At 40.5% G+C, this 17,044-nt stretch overlaps 1 protein-coding gene across 3 annotated transcripts in view; it reads left to right on the forward strand.

Annotated features, from left to right (window-relative positions):
- The window catches only part of LOC112456119 (putative polypeptide N-acetylgalactosaminyltransferase 9), a 189,548-nt gene that overhangs the window by 116,908 nt on the left and 55,596 nt on the right, over positions 1 to 17,044 (forward strand). For all 3 annotated transcript variants that reach the window (XM_025018442.1, XM_025018440.1, XM_025018441.1), the window contains 2 exons: positions 6,770 to 7,792; positions 10,253 to 10,451. In XM_025018442.1, the coding sequence (XP_024874210.1) occupies positions 7,534 to 7,792; positions 10,253 to 10,451 (458 nt within the window). In that variant the 5' untranslated portion in view covers positions 6,770 to 7,533. The remainder of the gene's footprint in view (positions 1 to 6,769; positions 7,793 to 10,252; positions 10,452 to 17,044) is intronic.

Below are 17,044 nucleotides of genomic sequence, written 5' to 3' on the forward strand. Positions count from 1 at the left end.
TTGTAAGGGTCTCCAGTCACGTAATGATTTCTTACGGCCTTACACGATGGCCTCGTGACCTCTGACCTGACGAAAAGAGACGCGCCTGACTCCTCACGCATCGCCCCCAAACCTGATTTACCTAAGCGATTGTCTGTGTGTACTGTGTGTGGGATACCCTACCGAAATTGGAGCTCGTGGTAAGCGGTCATTTGTCATGAAATCAGACATGGTCTGGGCAGCAGCGTGATGGAAGATTATTGCGGCCACGTAACCGTACGTTCAAATGAAACAACAATTAGCGAGGCTCGATTAGCGCACCGCCAAAAATTCGTTTGGTAGACTACACTAATATTTCCCGACGAATTGTTTTGATATTAAATTATTAATGGTCAGTTCAACGTCAATCAATTTTAACCTTAATTTAACTAACTTTTTGCCTCTTTTTAAATCCAGTTTCTCACCAGAAACAACAAAAATGATTAAAAGCAGTTTACAAGTAGTACAGCAGATCATAAGCCGGACTAAATCCCTTGTAACATCGTAGGTAGGATTTAACGGTAGTTTAGCGCTAGTTCGTAACTTCAAAAGCGAATCAATCATAGTCACGCACACGTGTTTACTCTTTACTTTAATCATAATCTTTAAATCATACGCCTTTCGCATATCAGTATCCGTCACTGAAACACGTGGATTTTACGGTACTTTGCGATAGATTTAAAACCTATCTTTTTTTTTTTATTGAGAATATTAGCTCAATGATGGCATTTTTTGTCAGATTGCCAAGAACTGCACAACTAATCGCGGCGAGACGAAGGAGAAATAGGTGACCACACGAACGCACTCGCCGCAAAAGAAAAAGATAGGAACAGATAGTGTCGGGCAATATTCCCGAGAAGACCGTATTCATTTGGCGGAAGTCCAGCCGATGTCTGCATGCTCGGAACGTCCATTACTCCATTAGCGGTTACCGTGTTAACTCTTTATTGCTCCATTGCTGCATGAGGCAACGTTCTCCGGACGGGGAAGTGGGGGGATTTAATGTCCACATTTCCCTGAGATTACTGTAAAATCGCTCCGTTATCAAACCAGTCGCAATTCTGTAATACCCGAGTCGCTGAATGTGCTCTTACATATTACACGATCCGTTTGCCGCATATCGGTTTTCTTTTTAATATTTCTTATAATTAAGATAAACCGCATCAAAGAAAACTTGGCTCGACAAAATGGCATTGATAGCATAAATTTTTTTCAGTCATTGACAAATGTACAATATTCTCTCTTTATTCCGAAAAGACGAAATATTAATTTTTGGATTATCATCGTCCTAATTAAATTCAGAAAATTGCGTCACCTGAAATATTTCGAGCTTTAGTATTACTCTTTCTTGATATAAATGCAAATATATACATACATATGTTTTAATATAAGTATTAAAAACAAAATATATTAAAAAATTGGAGTAATAAACGGAAAGAAAGTAGAGCTTTCCCTCTAACGATTGAGAGCTCGCTGCGCGACGCGCCTCGGTAATCCGTGACATGGCACAATTATTTTCCCGATTATCAGATCGCGACACGTGGTCGTTTCCGGCGACGCAATTTCGTGCGCCGTCGAGCTCGGAAAATTTCTTCGCCGTCGAATATGTTCCTTTCGCTCGCCGTTCTGCGGCATGCAGGCAGATCCCGCATTGAGTTTTGCATAATATATGAAGTGATGCATCTTAAGGGCGTATAACGGCGGTAACGTTCATGCAAATTTCCATCGCTAAGCGGCGTGGCATGGAATTTCAAATTTTCGCTTTAACGGAATTTTAACCATGAACGTTAATCCCGGCGTTTGTAAAGCGCGATGGTTTTCAGTATTTATCCGGGCGGTTACTTAAAAAAATTATACCGTGAAATTATGAATTTTATCATTCTTTTAAAATGGGCTTCGGACATGTAATGGTATTAAATAAATGTTCCTGCTCACGAGATACACGTTATACACCCAGTAATTTCTAATTTAATTATAAATAATTTAATGTAATCAAAGAGTACAAATATAGGATTCCCACTTTTTAATTCAATTATTAGTTACATTTAATTAGAATGCGCTTTTGCGAAAAGCTCTTTGAATATTTTAAGTAATGCCGTTATTAATATTATTATTTGTCGATATCTTTATAAATCATTATATCGTTCTTCCGTTTAGGATGTTTAAGACTTTTTTTTACGTGCGCGCGATTGAGAAACCGTTCAGATGAAAGCAGTTTACTCTTTTCTAGATAAATGTAAATAGAGCTGATACTGATAGCAATATATCGTGCATCAAGAATGAAGTACTTCTCTTCTCCAATTGTTTCTCCGATCTTTCTTACCTCGCATATACAAGTGTTATTGGTTTGAGGGCTCTTGCAGATTTAATATTCTCTTGAAGAAATCGCTTCCCCGCGATTCCTTTCCATCGTGCTCGCTGTTGTATATCCCACGCTTGCACGGTATCGCCGCGCCGCTAGGGATTCCGATCGGCTTATTTTCCTGGTTTGACGCATGTTGGACCAGCATGTCGTTTTTGTTGTGCGGATATCCTTCTCTCCGCTTTTATCTCGCGTGTCCACCAGCTTTCCCGGCTTTCTCTTCCTGTTTCTCGAGCGCGTATATAGAGAAATATTTAGATGTCGTACACGACGACGTTTGTCAACATGGTCAGAAACAGCATAGCTTCATGCGCTTTTGCCGAAAAGAAAGCACGGTTTTCCGGTCTTAACTGACTCGCTAGGGAAAAAAAAAAAAAAACAGAATACATTGAAACGCTTTTAGCGAAAATACAAAATTCTGTCACGCGGCCATTAGCGGTAGATATTTGATTAATCCGTCGAGTATGTTTCACGATGGATTTTACCTACCGCGAAAATTATTCAGTGGCAAACTATGCATGTAACTCTTATAGGCCAGTTGATGTGTTCAGCGCCATGGAAATATGGAATTATTACGTAAACACGGCATTGTTACAGAACCAAAATGAAAGGGTGAATAAGCAAAGAGAAAGCCATATGTGTGAAGGGCATAATATTATTTTGCTTTCAACCGTGAGGAAAGAAGTTTATGTTTGGACAGAACATTATAAAGCGCGTGACTTGAATGAAAAACGGTATGATCATTGTGCCTAACTATAAATCCACATTCCCTACTTCAGAAACATACGTCGGCATACGCATGCTGCCAATGTTATCGAACGTTGATTGACACATCTTTCCTACGTGGATCCTGTGTCGAGCGTCTCAGATGTTTCTCACCTTCCTATCCTAAGCGATTCATTTAACGGCGGGCAAAGAGTCCAGCCATTGTGCTCTCGTTTCGTGTCGGTGGGGTAGACCGGTAGCGAAAATAGAACCTAACCCAAATAAACAGTGACACGCGAGCTCGATGTTATCTCCAGTAGCCAGCTCGATCTAACTTCGGTTAACACGAAAGGGCGACGAGACGCTTGCGACGAAATTTACGAAAGCAAGCTCTTACAAATGACAAATATACACTTTTTATACTCTATTCCATCTTACCATACGTACACATCTGACGTTGCCAGCGTTCTCAATCAAAAGGCACCTAATTCATTTGCTCTCTTATCTAGCTCTTTACATGCATAGACACATTTTCATCGATCGGGGTAAAAAAACACACTCTTGTGTCGGATAATATTGCAAAATTATGTATGTCTTTAATCAGTTTTATTATTTACGGTATTTACACAAAGCGATATTTGATACAAATACTGTAATACAAATATACGATGAAAGTAACAAGAAGCATATTTTAGTCCGAGGAACATTTCAATCTCGAGTTGAACCGCAGCGTGCAGTACAGCGTGTGTCAGTTGTTTCTGCTCCTTTAGAGTTTCATTCCGAGAGCTCATTTTGCTGCTATTTTTATTTTCATTTCTGCAGTAAATTAAATCCGCCTTCCGCAGCCTTATACATTTTCTTCACATCGCGATCGTTCTTTCTTACCATTTAGTTATGCTGATTCTTTATTTATGCCCGACCTCATTCTAACAATCTTATCCGCAGCGTTAGAGGCAGACTTACTTTCGAGATCTCGGAGCAGTTTATTTCGCAACAAAATAAATTCTTTGTCCACTTATCTCTTTTTCCTTTTTTTTTTAATATTGCTGGGACGCCGCGACAGGAGATGCCACACTTATGTTTCTTACAATATATTTACTGCCAGATCGTAAAGGAAAGGAAAGGAAGGTTTTTCAGACCGATACATCGGCCTGAGCATTTTAGAGACGAGAAGTAGTAAACTCTTTTACGGAAAAGTGTCTCCGATAGTAACGACCACTAAAAAGCGACCATGCCACTTTGCCACGTACGGTTCTGGCAGAGCCAGACTACTCTCCCGCTAACGTTTCTCCAAAGCACACACTGCTTTCGCACGTGTGTCTACTCGAGACAATGTTCCCTCCACTCGCTGGAAATGGAAGGCTTCTCGTGCCGTCTGAGAAAGATAGTATGATCTGCGGAGTTCTCTTACTCTATAATGCCGAGAAGATATCTCCGCAATATTGCGAGATTGTTCCACGCGGATATCTCAATTCTAATCTTTGTTTACGAAAAATTAAATTGCTCCTATCTTCAGGATATTCTCTCGTTATAAATCTTATCTGAAATGTGCAGTTTTATTCTGTCGCTAGCTCCAGCAGGGAATTTCGAGTTTTATTAATATAATTAACAGCGCGATTAGCTAGGCATTATCAAAATGTTATACATCTCACGTTTCACTATGTGTTCGTTAATAACTGTATTAACACCACAATTAACTAAACTTAACCAAAATGTACATCGTAGGGTAAACTCATGTTCATTCGATGATTCATGGTCAGATTGAAAGAAAACCTAGATTGGCCATCTTTCCTCTATGGCCATCTTACCCGAGTTTACCCTAAATTTTTCTCTCTCCTGCGAGCGATGTTATTCATAAGACGACTGGATGCAATGCAGATGCAATTTTCCGTGAGAATAGTGGCGCTCAATCTCGGCGATGAAAAGCTGCTGGCTTAACTGCACTTCTCCCATCATAACGTCCGTCGATGCATCGCCATTCGATGCATCCGCTGCAGCGCGCATCTTCGCGACTCACGCGATATGGTTACGGTCGAAATGCAACGTTAAAACGTGAATGCGCGCCTTTCTCCGCCTATGAATAGCAAACGTCTCCGGCGCGCCGAAAAGAGCGTGACACGCGCGAGCGAGCTTCTCCTTCGCCCAGGAGCTTTTCACGTCCCGTCCCCGAACCCGAACCCTCTCTCTAGATGTGCGCGTGGCGGGGCCTTTTCATCGTTATCCCGCCAGGCTTCGGTCCATTCGAATGCAGCTCTCGATTCTCCGATACGAGCAGACAACTTTGCACAATCTGCGAGATTGCGTGCACACGGCGACAGCCAACTTTTTCACGTGGGGCGATGCATTGCGCATAATGCAACGGTCGTACCGCGCGCGTCCACTTATCTGCGCCTGATCGCGCGTCATGTCGGGAATATAATCATTTCGTACAGCAGACTCGACGTGTGAAAGTGATGGATGACCGTATCGCGTCGCGTCGCGTCGTCGATTTAATTTATGCAATTTGCTACGGTGTTGCCTTTCTCATGTCGATCCGTTTAATATTTGTAGACCAATGCTATTTTCTATGATGAGAAAAGTTTTTCTTTTTTTTTTTGGTAACAAGTATCGAACGGCTAACGGTCAAGATTATCGATATTATCGTTGTTACTTTCGTATAAACTGTCCATCCTAACATCATTAACGACCACACCGCCACGCCGTGTGAAAGTTCCTAATTTCCTAATTTAACACAAAGTTAATAAAGCCCCGGGACGCGCATATTTTCCGATTACTTAGCGCTGGGTTACTCGCAAGAACGTATTTTAGGTACACTGAATTCTGGATCGTATATCTAACGAGCGCGCAAGTTTACAATCATTCCCTTAATTGAGAAATTCCCAGGTCGATCGTATTTCCGAATATGTTATCTTTTAAATAATACCGTTTTATTAGTAAGATAAATAAATCGTGAAGAGTATATTTCAGAGATGCAAATTATATATTTGCAATATCAGCATTTTTATCTTTATTTATATTTAATGTATAATCACAAAAAAGTTTATATATAAAATCTTTGTTTTATTCGTGATTCCAGAAATAAGATTTAACGAATTGCTCCGAGTCTGTGTCAGACGAATCGCTAAATAAATAAAGAAACGGAAGCTATTCGACGAGACTAAATATATCGCATGCAGAGAGATTCGTTATTGTGTCAGTTTTGACACCTTAGAACCTCGAATAGTTAATAATATAACTAAGGAGATAGAATTTATCTCATCTCCTCTCTCTCTCAATATGTCGAAAATTAAATAATTAAAATAGCGATTCTAATTCAGAATTTTATGAGAATAGATAGGATCGTAGCACCGCAATTTTTATTAATCTATAACGATTAATTACGTATACACTATGAAAATTATGTAAACTGTTATCTTGAATATTTTCAAAACAAAATCCAATATTTGTACATGAAATAGCGCTATACATTTTAATTTTAAAACACTAAAACATTCCGAGTTTACTAATGGTTAAACGAGTTTGCGTAAAAGTTTTAATCTTGAACACGCGAGTACTTTTTGAAAATATAGTTCATAAGTAGATCAAACTTGTACGAGTTGGAACTTTTCAATATTTTATTGAACTTTAGTCGTTATATACCGAGGTTTCTTCCATTAATATTTTTGCCTTTTTTTATGATTGCAGGTACGAGAATGCGGTGACGTTGAGAAACTGCTTGACCCGAAAATACATATCGTAACGCACATATACGGATTATTAATTAAAACATAAAAATCATATCCAATCTACGACGATAATTCATATATTAATGCAAGACCATTTCGCCGTTCTACGTTGACGTAACGGCGAGAATCAAATGCAACATATCGATTGCTAAACGTATCACATTACGTCGTTAAAACTCGGTAGATGTCTGCCACGGTATATCTCGAGCTACAACATTAGTTTCGCACAATTTAGAAATCTACTTTATCTCACTTCGTGTGATCTATCGCGACGGCGTCGAGAGAGATCAACTTTGAAGAATAGCCTCGCCGAAACGGACGATAACGCATGTTACTATCACGGAAAGTTATCGATGTTGCACGTCAGTGATTGTCAGTCATTTCGATTAGGATAAAGAATCGTTCTCCGGAGCCGAGGCTTTCGCTGTGAAATTTCTGGCGCGGTAGCTCGTGAAAGGAACGCGTCTACCGTGGATCTCCTCTCTCTACTCGGGCGTTTAATTAGCGTCCTCGATCGCGTAGAAAGGAGGAACTAGCCTAGGTGCCCGGACCTTTCGACGTCACACGGCGAGAGCCGACCGAGAAGAAGGTTGAAGAGGGGCGAGAGGATGTTGCTGAGGTAACACGACATTTCGAGGCCGCACGAGAAGTACGATAATCGCAGCACGGGAAGGTGTCAATCGCAGCAGGCGCATAAAGGAAGGATCGAAGAGCGGCGGAAGGATGGGTTTTCCCAGGAGGAGGTCGCTGTGGTTGAAGGTGGCGGTGCTGGCGACCGCCGTGTGGGTGACCGTCTGTTTCCTGCTCTACACGGAGGATCGGGCGGCGGCGGCCGCCGTTCAAGGATTGGCACCGTCGGGCGTCGCGATGCCGCAGCAAGTAGCGAACGGCTTTGTACCGCCCGCGGCGTCGTTTAGAAAAGAAACGACCGGCAATGTGATCAGCAACAAGGCGAAGATCAATCAGGCCGGCCCGGAGCAAGGTACTTTCAACGAGATTGTTTTCCTTTCTCCTTTTCCTTCTTCTATTTATTCAGTCCATTAAAGAATTAATTTTTTTTAATTTTGTGAGATTGTTAAGAATTATATAAATTAAAATGATCGCTTTGCAATATAGCTTAAGAAAAAATATTTTGAAGGGCGCATATTTTGTTTAGAAGGCAAATCGTTTTATCTTCGACACGAAGATTTAGGTATGATTAAAGTTGCGTTCTTCATATCTTGCCGATGCGACGTAGGCGTACTGTGAGTTGCTACATGAATCACGTCTGTTAGGAAACGGCTTAATAGGTGGACACCCTACACACGCGCGGGTTAGGTGCGAGTTAGGTCTTAATAAGCTGATAGATGTCCCTTTTGGAATGCATGGTCTGTGCATGAATCATACCCGAGAATGTTTGATTACTTCGCGAGCCACCTGTGGCTCAACATGTCCGACATTTCGAGGACGTTTTTCAAGTAAAGTAAAAAAGAAAAAATTTATTACGTACGTACCAGTTATAACATATTTTCTTATTTTGCCATAGATACAAATTGTATACAAATTCTATATAAATAATTAACTCTCAGAGAATTATCCGTTGAGAATTTAATTTATTTGCCGATAATTCGACAGAAAGAAGAAAACAAAAATAATTTCTTTTGAAATAAATTTTTTAAACCTTTTTTTACTCAATACTTATATCGTTTATGCTTCTTGCTTGTGCGTGTCGATTGCACAAAAGGAGCAGGAATAAAGGCAAATCGTGGAGGAGAAGAACGTAGATCGAGGTATGATTGTACGCACGAAGGATCCTCAAAGACGAAAGTTTTCTCGGGCACCACCGCGGGCGCAATAAGGAATCTTTGGTAGTTCACCCACCGCGTTTACCTCCTTATTGTCAGAAGTACGCGAAGTACGAATGGGGCTTTCATAATGCATGGATCATCCTGATATAGTCGACATTGCACCCTGCCGACGTCGTCGCGTCGCAGCGAACAGCGCGATACATGGTATTAGAGAGGAGTCTGTAAATGTGGATCTTGAATGATGAGCTTAGTCGTTTCTCGTCGGTTGATGCCTCACGAGCTCGCATTCGCGAGGAACTTTGCATGCTCGCGCGTCCCGGAATGACGTGTTAATGAATTTAAATTCCGCGGGCGTGAACGTGTGCTCCAGCGCCGAGAACGAACGAGATGACTGTCGCGCTCAGCTCATACGCAAACGGAGGGAAAAGGAGACTTCCCGGCGCCGCGCCGCCGGCGATTCTCCCAAGAAAAGCCCGTAGCGTAACGGCGAACGCGGTCGTGATGCACGACGCGAGTTTCATCGCCGAACTTCGTGGCGGCCCGGGTCGCGGAGCTAAAGCAATTTGTCGTCCTCTTTATTGCCGCATCGTACACACCGGGGCCGAACTTTGTCGACCGGGATAAAATTATTTTCAGGACAGGCGGGCGCGCCAGCCAGCCGACCATATCGCGGAGCGCACTTGCCTCGTTGGCTTTAGCAGCTATGCCGCGGCAATATGGCGCCGGCAAATAAAACCGGAGTTTATGCGAGAAAGCTCTTAGAGGGTGCACCTCGAGACCCGGCGGGGATGTGGATGTGCTGAAAATTCAATTCCCGATGCCCTTTTTCTGCGGCGCAGCGCCGTCGTCACCGCCGCCGTCGCAGACTCGTTTCTCCTCGCGCGCTGACGTTAAGCATCATACTCCCGACATTCAGGCAAAACGAGAAGGCGGAACGAGAATTAGCTGAAACTAAACCGGAACACCGACAAAATACGAGCGTGGCCACGAGTTTGGCGTGAATCACTGTATTGCTCCATTTGCCTTTCTATCTCGCCGACGCATAAGCAGCGCGATAATGCCTTTCTCAACTCTCATTAGCAGTATTCTAATTTCAATTACGAGAGTTCTTTTCACGATATAAGACTGCGCTTATAAATGTCGTTAATCTTTGGAATGTAATGATTTTTCGATATTACCGTTAGTAGGGTAATATCGGTTAACCGCCAGTCTTCTTTATCCGATTATTGGTCTTGAAAAATTTGTAAGAATTCATAAGAATTTTAATTTTGATCCTATATTATACCAGAGAGAATGGAATGACTGAAAAATGAGATAAAATTGAAAAGAAAGCATATAATCTTTAAAAAAGAATATTATTTATTATAGTAAGATACGTACTGGAATTGTTTAAACTGTATATAACGTTTATTTCTTCTTGTTTATTTAAAAATATTTTATGAAATTTTCGAAGTTTGTGATATAACAATAGTAATTTTTATAACACTAGTAAAATTTTAATATTCAACAAAGGATTAATCTTAAATTTATTTACTTCGACGATGAGGTAAATTATGGATACACAATTCAATTAATAGACATAATTTATAATATATAAACTTCTCGTGCCAACACCTTTGTACGATGTCACTCATTCGTGATTTTCGATCCCTTAGGTGGTGGAGTACTGGCTGTACCACGGGATCCGGATGCTGTTGCACCCGGCGAGATGGGCAGACCCGTGATATTGCCGACCAACATGTCCGCGCAGACGAAGAAGCTGGTGGACGATGGCTGGCTCAATAACGCGTTCAATCAGTATGTCAGTGATTTAATCTCCGTACACAGATCCCTGCCCGATCCACGCGATCAATGGTGAGTCATATTCATATAATTCTGGCTTGCATTAAGTTATCAAAGTTAACGATGTATTTGCTGCTGTTTGATATTAATTCCCCTCCTTTATTTTCTTTCGGAAAGATAATAACTTACCAACGATATGTCTCTAATAACGGAAGGTTTTATCGCAAACTGTTCTGGAAAGGACACGTGCGATTTTATTACGTTCAGAGACGCGATCGGTTGGGCTCGTTTGTCAGCGTGTGATATTTGCCATCAGAGAAAACGAGAAATATACGCAAAGCGAATGTAAAAAAAGAAAAGGGAAAACGGGCATTTAAACGTAACGGAACATCTCTGGAGGGTATATTATATCCGGTATAAAAAGGATATGGTATACGCGCTTATCCCCGAGACACCCACAGAGTAGCAGCGTTTTCGCCGATAGAGAACAGATAGGCCGCGGTAATGCGTCGGAGAATCATGACCGTAAATGTCCCGTGCCATTTCCCTTTACTGCGGAGATGGTCGCATCATAACATGATGGTCGTTGGTAAAATACCGCGGGTCAGAGGTCGCGATGTCGCGACCTCAACTATCCCGATCCGATCCTCCCATTCTTTCCTTTCGCTTGAGAGGGGATCGTCTCGGTGGAATAAAGCATCTCCGATCTACGCGGAAACGAATCACGAGAGACAGTAACTGGTACGAGTGGCTTTGAATTAGTAATTTCTCTTGCGAGTGCGTGTGTCGACGAAAAATCCAGATGCGACGTATAGGATACGTTCGCGAAGCAACAGCTGCGTCGTAAATTACCACGGTATCATAAAATCAGCTTCTTTTTTTTAATAGCGAGATTCTTGAATTTGCTAGCTTATTGACTTTGTCTATAAATAACGTGACCAGACGTCCTCCGCTTTTTTAAGAAGGACAATCGCATTCGATAAATTTATCCTTCTTAAAAAATATCTTACACGTTTAAAAGGATACCTACATCATTTATCTCATTTCGTCGATAAAATACGAAACTTTAATTTTATTTATTTGGTAATGAATATATCATTTGTTTATCGTAATTGTGAAAAGACAAGATGACTGCAACTAAAATTGCGTTCATTCCCATTGCTGCGAGAGCGTTGCAGACGAGACATCGAATATACCTGTTAATAAAGTTTCTGTTAAATGTCGATATCATATGTACGATCGGAAATTACTTTTCTTTAGTCTTGCATTCCACCGTACCAAAGTGCAATTTATTCAGGCACAACGCGCACGATCACGAAGGATATTAAAAACGGCTTTTGCGGGGAACGTTTTATCTGAGGCAACTGCGCCCGGGGAGAGTGCTCTCTCGTTCTCTGAATGAGATGCGTAATGCAATGGTGTTGCGAGAAGCATTTCTCGAGTAATATAACGCAATGCCTTACGTAATTTGCATCGCGCCATTATTTTAATTATGGCACTAAGTTAATCGCGCGGCTATTATATGTAAACATCACCCTTGAACGAAGAAGAACAACCTCGCTAATGTACACGTACGTGTATATGTGCGCTATATGTGCGTCCAAGCTATGCTAATGACCCTCTATTCCGAATTCTTGTTAACGTTGCAAATTATTTTCCGTCTACGTCGCAAATGCAATTTCATGGGGGAGCGTTCGCGTCCGCTTGCCTGCGCGAAGTACCTACTACGGTGTTACGTGTTACGTGTTGTTTAATTAATTGCACTGTGCCTAATTTGTTGCGCGAGTTGACCGTAATAGTCTACAGCGAAAAGAGCGCGCAGGCGACGTAGTTCGGAAATTTAATCATCGGAAAATGCGTTACCGGAAATTAATACATTGCATCGTCACCGTTCTTACGTCACACGGGAATTCTGAAATTTCCCGCTGGGAAGTTTTCAATTATACTATTTCATTAAAACATGGCGCTCTTTTTTCGTTCTCAATCACGTTAAACGTTTCCTTCTCGTGGGTAAATGTGTTCGTTGAATTTAAAAATGATTGCTATTTAAAATTTAATACTGCATCGCAATATGAATATAATATGTTTATTGCCGACTGTTGGTGAAATTCTACATTGTTAAAGATATTTGAACACATATATCTTATTTTTGTGCCGCACTTCTTTTATTTCTTATCTACTTTTTTAACTTCTTTATTATTTTAGTGTAATCTAGCATTCGCGCCTAATTCTACAAGTTATACCAAGCAACGGATTGATAACTTTGTTACGATCCGTCGCGTGGATCGACGTGATTTATTCGGATGAGACCGGGTCGTAGGGCCGTAACTATACAATGCCTGCGGTACGTCCGAAATATGTTTCGCGGTGACCGTAAATTTTCGCTAAAACTTCGCCCTGGCGGCAGCAGCGGCGTCGGGCCGACCGCGGTAGCGAATTAACCCCATGAATATTAATTACAATTTACATGATATTAACCGACATTATCAGGACAGGTGGGCAAACTTCGTGGGTGCCTGTTGTTGCTGACACACCGCGAGTCGCATCCGTAACTAACGGCTTGGATAAAGGTGCCGCCACACCGGTGCAGGTGTGCTGTATGATGCGCTTACGAACAAGTGTCTCTAATTTAGAGCCATAAGGATTGTTTAGAGAGAATCGGTAATCATCATGTTGATATCATAAGCATTATACAAAGCAATTATCTCAAATGGTAAAAACTTGGATAAATAATCATAATTTTATTAAGCATTTTGTTACATAAATCTATCGAATGATCATAAATACATTGCTTATTATTTATGTACGTTATCGCTTTATTAAGTGGAATGAAACAAATCTAAACGACTACATTTTACGTAAGCTAATAAATTGATCAAAGGGAAACGGTAGTGAAGGAAACATTTATCCAATTAGCAGGCAACACAAAGAATAATAATTCGATGTATTGGCAGCGGTATTTATTCGTATCAAATTCATGCAAAATGTACGTGTCTCTAATTTTAACGCAACTTCACAATTTTCTTGTCAAACATTTCCTTTTTAGTGAGCGCGACACGAAATAATCGCCATAGGCTTTTTGCGAAATGGGATATTATAATTTTTTCCGTTTGCGCCGTTTTATTTATACCGTATTCGGAAAATTATATTTCCGAATACGGTTAGCAGCTTAAACGATTAAAACGAGCTAATTCTGGATTTTATTGAATTAGCGGTCACAGAGTCGAAATAATTAGCGATTACGATCGCGTTAGTTAACAAAGGTACAACGCGTCGGTGGTTATTAATTAATAATTTAAACACCCGAGGGCGACTGTAATTACCGCGGTGGACCAATCATTTAAAGTGGTCGTTATCTCCGCCACGGTACATATTGTTTTTTGAATATTCAATTAAGCGACCTTCAACAGCTTGGTGCAGCTCACTGAATAACGGAGAGGGCCATCTCTCGTAACGAATGATTTAATTAATTTTACAGTTGATATAACAGAACTATTGTACAAAAAGTTTCAATCTTGTAGGCAACTAGGATTACATGGAAAGTCGATAAACCATTTGTCGGTACAATAAACCTTTCACTAAATTGTTATCAAAAATATTTGAAATAAAGAAAAATAGTCGCTTATTTATATGTAAAGCTGTATTAAACCGTTTAGAAAATCTAACGATATTTTTTACCTATTTTTATTTTTATTTTAATAATATATCTTAATGAAGAATATTAAATGAAGAAAATCTTGGATATGATACCGTTCAACAAGTCAAAGATTGATTCTCATAGATTTGAAGGTAAACAGAAGGTTCGGTGAGGAGAGGAAAGATCAATGCACCTGGCGATAAGGGGTACGAAATGAGATAAAAGGTCGCTTCTCGCGGTTTTCCTATTTAACCTGGTGGCTCTGCCCGGGCAAGAGCTCCGCGGAAATGGAAATTTAAATATGCAAATGGCGAAACGTTCGGTTTAATAAGCTGCTCCTTCAACGACTGTGAAATTCGCTTGCGAGGACTTTACTTAATTATCACATTACCAAACAGCGAGGAGCACCCTCGTGTTTCCAGTATTTGATTTTGTACAAGTTGTTATACCTTTATTATTTTTTTTGAATGTTTCACACAATGTTTATTATTTTTAATAGAAAACATTACAATTGCAATATCTCTTTATCTCTTTTACATTGAATAAAAATAAAAAAAAATATGTCTATATCTTTTACGATATATGGTAATGAAATAGTTAACATGTTTTCTAAAAATTTTCCCAGTTTCTTTGTTTAAATAACATCGCGTTAATGTTACCTAATATTAATTTTGAAAAATCCGAAAGTGCTTAATTCTCTAAGAACTACGTGATAACGTATAAATTATTGCACGTAGGTATTTTACGCCATCTCTCATCTAGTCGCAATTAAGATTTAATCCCCTTAATCCTCCGAACAAATTTACGATGAAAATTCGAGTTTTCCACGGTTAATTTCCTACAGGCAGCTTCGCGGTCCGTTTCTCATTAGCCGAAAAGTTTTCTTGTCTAGAGTATATCGCTTTTCGAAGCGTCGAAAAGGCGAAAGAAAATTGGTGATGTCGTTTTTTTTAGCTAGGTTAAAAGAAAGAAAACGGATGGTAAAAAGCGATATCTAGAGAGAGTTTAACGAGGACTTATGAGCAATATGGTTCAGTCAGCAATTTCTTGGAAGAAGCTCGCGCATTGCTGAAGCTGGCAGCGTCTATTATGTCGTTTATTGAAGAACATTAATCGATATATTGTGCAAATTGTGCGCAATTTAATAAATTATTTCGAAATGTAATGTAGTTAAATACGATTCTCTCCGATTTTATCCGAGATTTCCGAGCAAAATTAATTTTCTCCGGCTTTATTCATCGCCCGATTGAATGTTTGTTACTATGAAATTTTTAATCCCTCGCGTTGTCAAAATTCTGTTAAAATATTACATTTCTCGTTTTATATCAATGACACAATGATGGACGCATGGATTTCTGTAGAATCGATTTTCAGATTTGGTGGACACGGCGATTGCCGCGATCAATAGCCGCCTCTTTTTCCACTTTTTTTTCTCTCTCTCTGTCTGGAAAAAGACCGGGCAAACACATCGTAATGCGATTCTCCAGCGAGCCGTCGGCCACGTAGGTGGGAACGTGTGCAAAGGGTAATGAAAAAATATGTGTCGGATCCGGCTGGTTTCGCCGCTTGATTTCCGTATTCGCCTAGCGAGTTAACGCGAGGCGCCAATATTTTTCAATTACGAGTCGGCCCGGCTTTATTTAGTTTGCCTACCATCTCGCACACGCGCTCACTCCGCACTTAGATTAGATTAGGCGAGTGTTTTCGAACGCGCCGAGGTTTCGCCCGGGCGCTGCAATACGAATGCGGCGAGCGGAACGGAATGGACGGCCGCGATTGATTATTCTGCCATTATCGCGGATATAGAATCGGTTTTCGGTAGACGTTCAGATAACGCCCGAGGAAACGATCCCGTTAGCTTTCACTGCTCGTCAGATCGACAAACAATGGCCATTTCGTATTTGTTTTATTTCTGCCGATACGCTCCGGTGATCCCGCAACTGTTAATCCTCAATAATACCATATGGTACTTTTAATAATACTCCAGTTATCAATTATAGTTTGGCATGTGAAAATTAAAATTCTTTGTCTTATTATACAATTTGATATCGAAGATATTAATTAGGCATGTATCGTTGATATTTTATAACAATATTAATGAAGTTTTGAGTGAGAAAATATTTTACAAAGTACCCTCCAAACATAAACTTAATTTCAAGATAACCAGGGATAAACAAATCGTGCGGTATTGCTTTCTTGGATAGCAGAAATCTCCGAACAATAACAACAACAATGAATAAACTTTAAAATAAACTCAGTCTTCCAGAGCGGAGGTTGGGCAGATGCTTACAACATTTTCCCATAAAAATTACAACTGATAACGAGACGTATGAGGAAGCCAAAGTCCACATAGGACTGCAGCGTTTTCACATTGAAAGTCAAGGCTCGATTCGGGCTGTGGAACAGCATCGAAAAAGAAAAAGATAAAATGTTTTATTAATACATATGTCGAAGAAAATTCTGGTACGATTTAGAAATATTAGGATCGGTTTCTTTAAACTCGTAGCTAATTACAGCAAAATTAATAATCAAATGAGCCAAATAGACGTCAAATGTGTGTAAATGTGCGCAAACAGGTAAAGGATTGCGTACACACTGTGAGTAAATAATATGTTGGAATCTAAATTATTGAAGAACGGAGAGTGCAGTTCTCAACAAGATTCCTTGCAAGGTAGAAGAGAAAGTTCGCGTATATCCCTGAGTTTGATGCGACATTCCCGGATCGAAAGGAATAAGTTGGCATAGGAGCCAAACCACGGCAAGAGTGCAAAACGATTTCGATAGAGGGGGCATTGTGCACTGGTTGGAAAATCGCTCGCGAGGATCCATTGTGGCCCGAGCGGCTTCCACGGGATCTCGTCGCTTTCGCAGGAATGCCGGGAACGACTGCTGTTCACGTAAACGTATTCCGGACCCGGCGAAGATACTCGAGCGAAATGGACGCGCAGGACGTTGAAAAGGACCGCCAGCAAGCGGTAGTTGCTGGCATTACCGCAATTTGTTGTCAGCCAATGTACCGAAACTGTCG

The sequence above is a fragment of the Temnothorax curvispinosus genome, unplaced genomic scaffold, assembly GCF_003070985.1.
Source record: "Temnothorax curvispinosus isolate PA1 unplaced genomic scaffold, ASM307098v1 QBEX01006657.1, whole genome shotgun sequence".
Lineage (NCBI taxonomy): Eukaryota > Metazoa > Arthropoda > Insecta > Hymenoptera > Formicidae > Temnothorax > Temnothorax curvispinosus.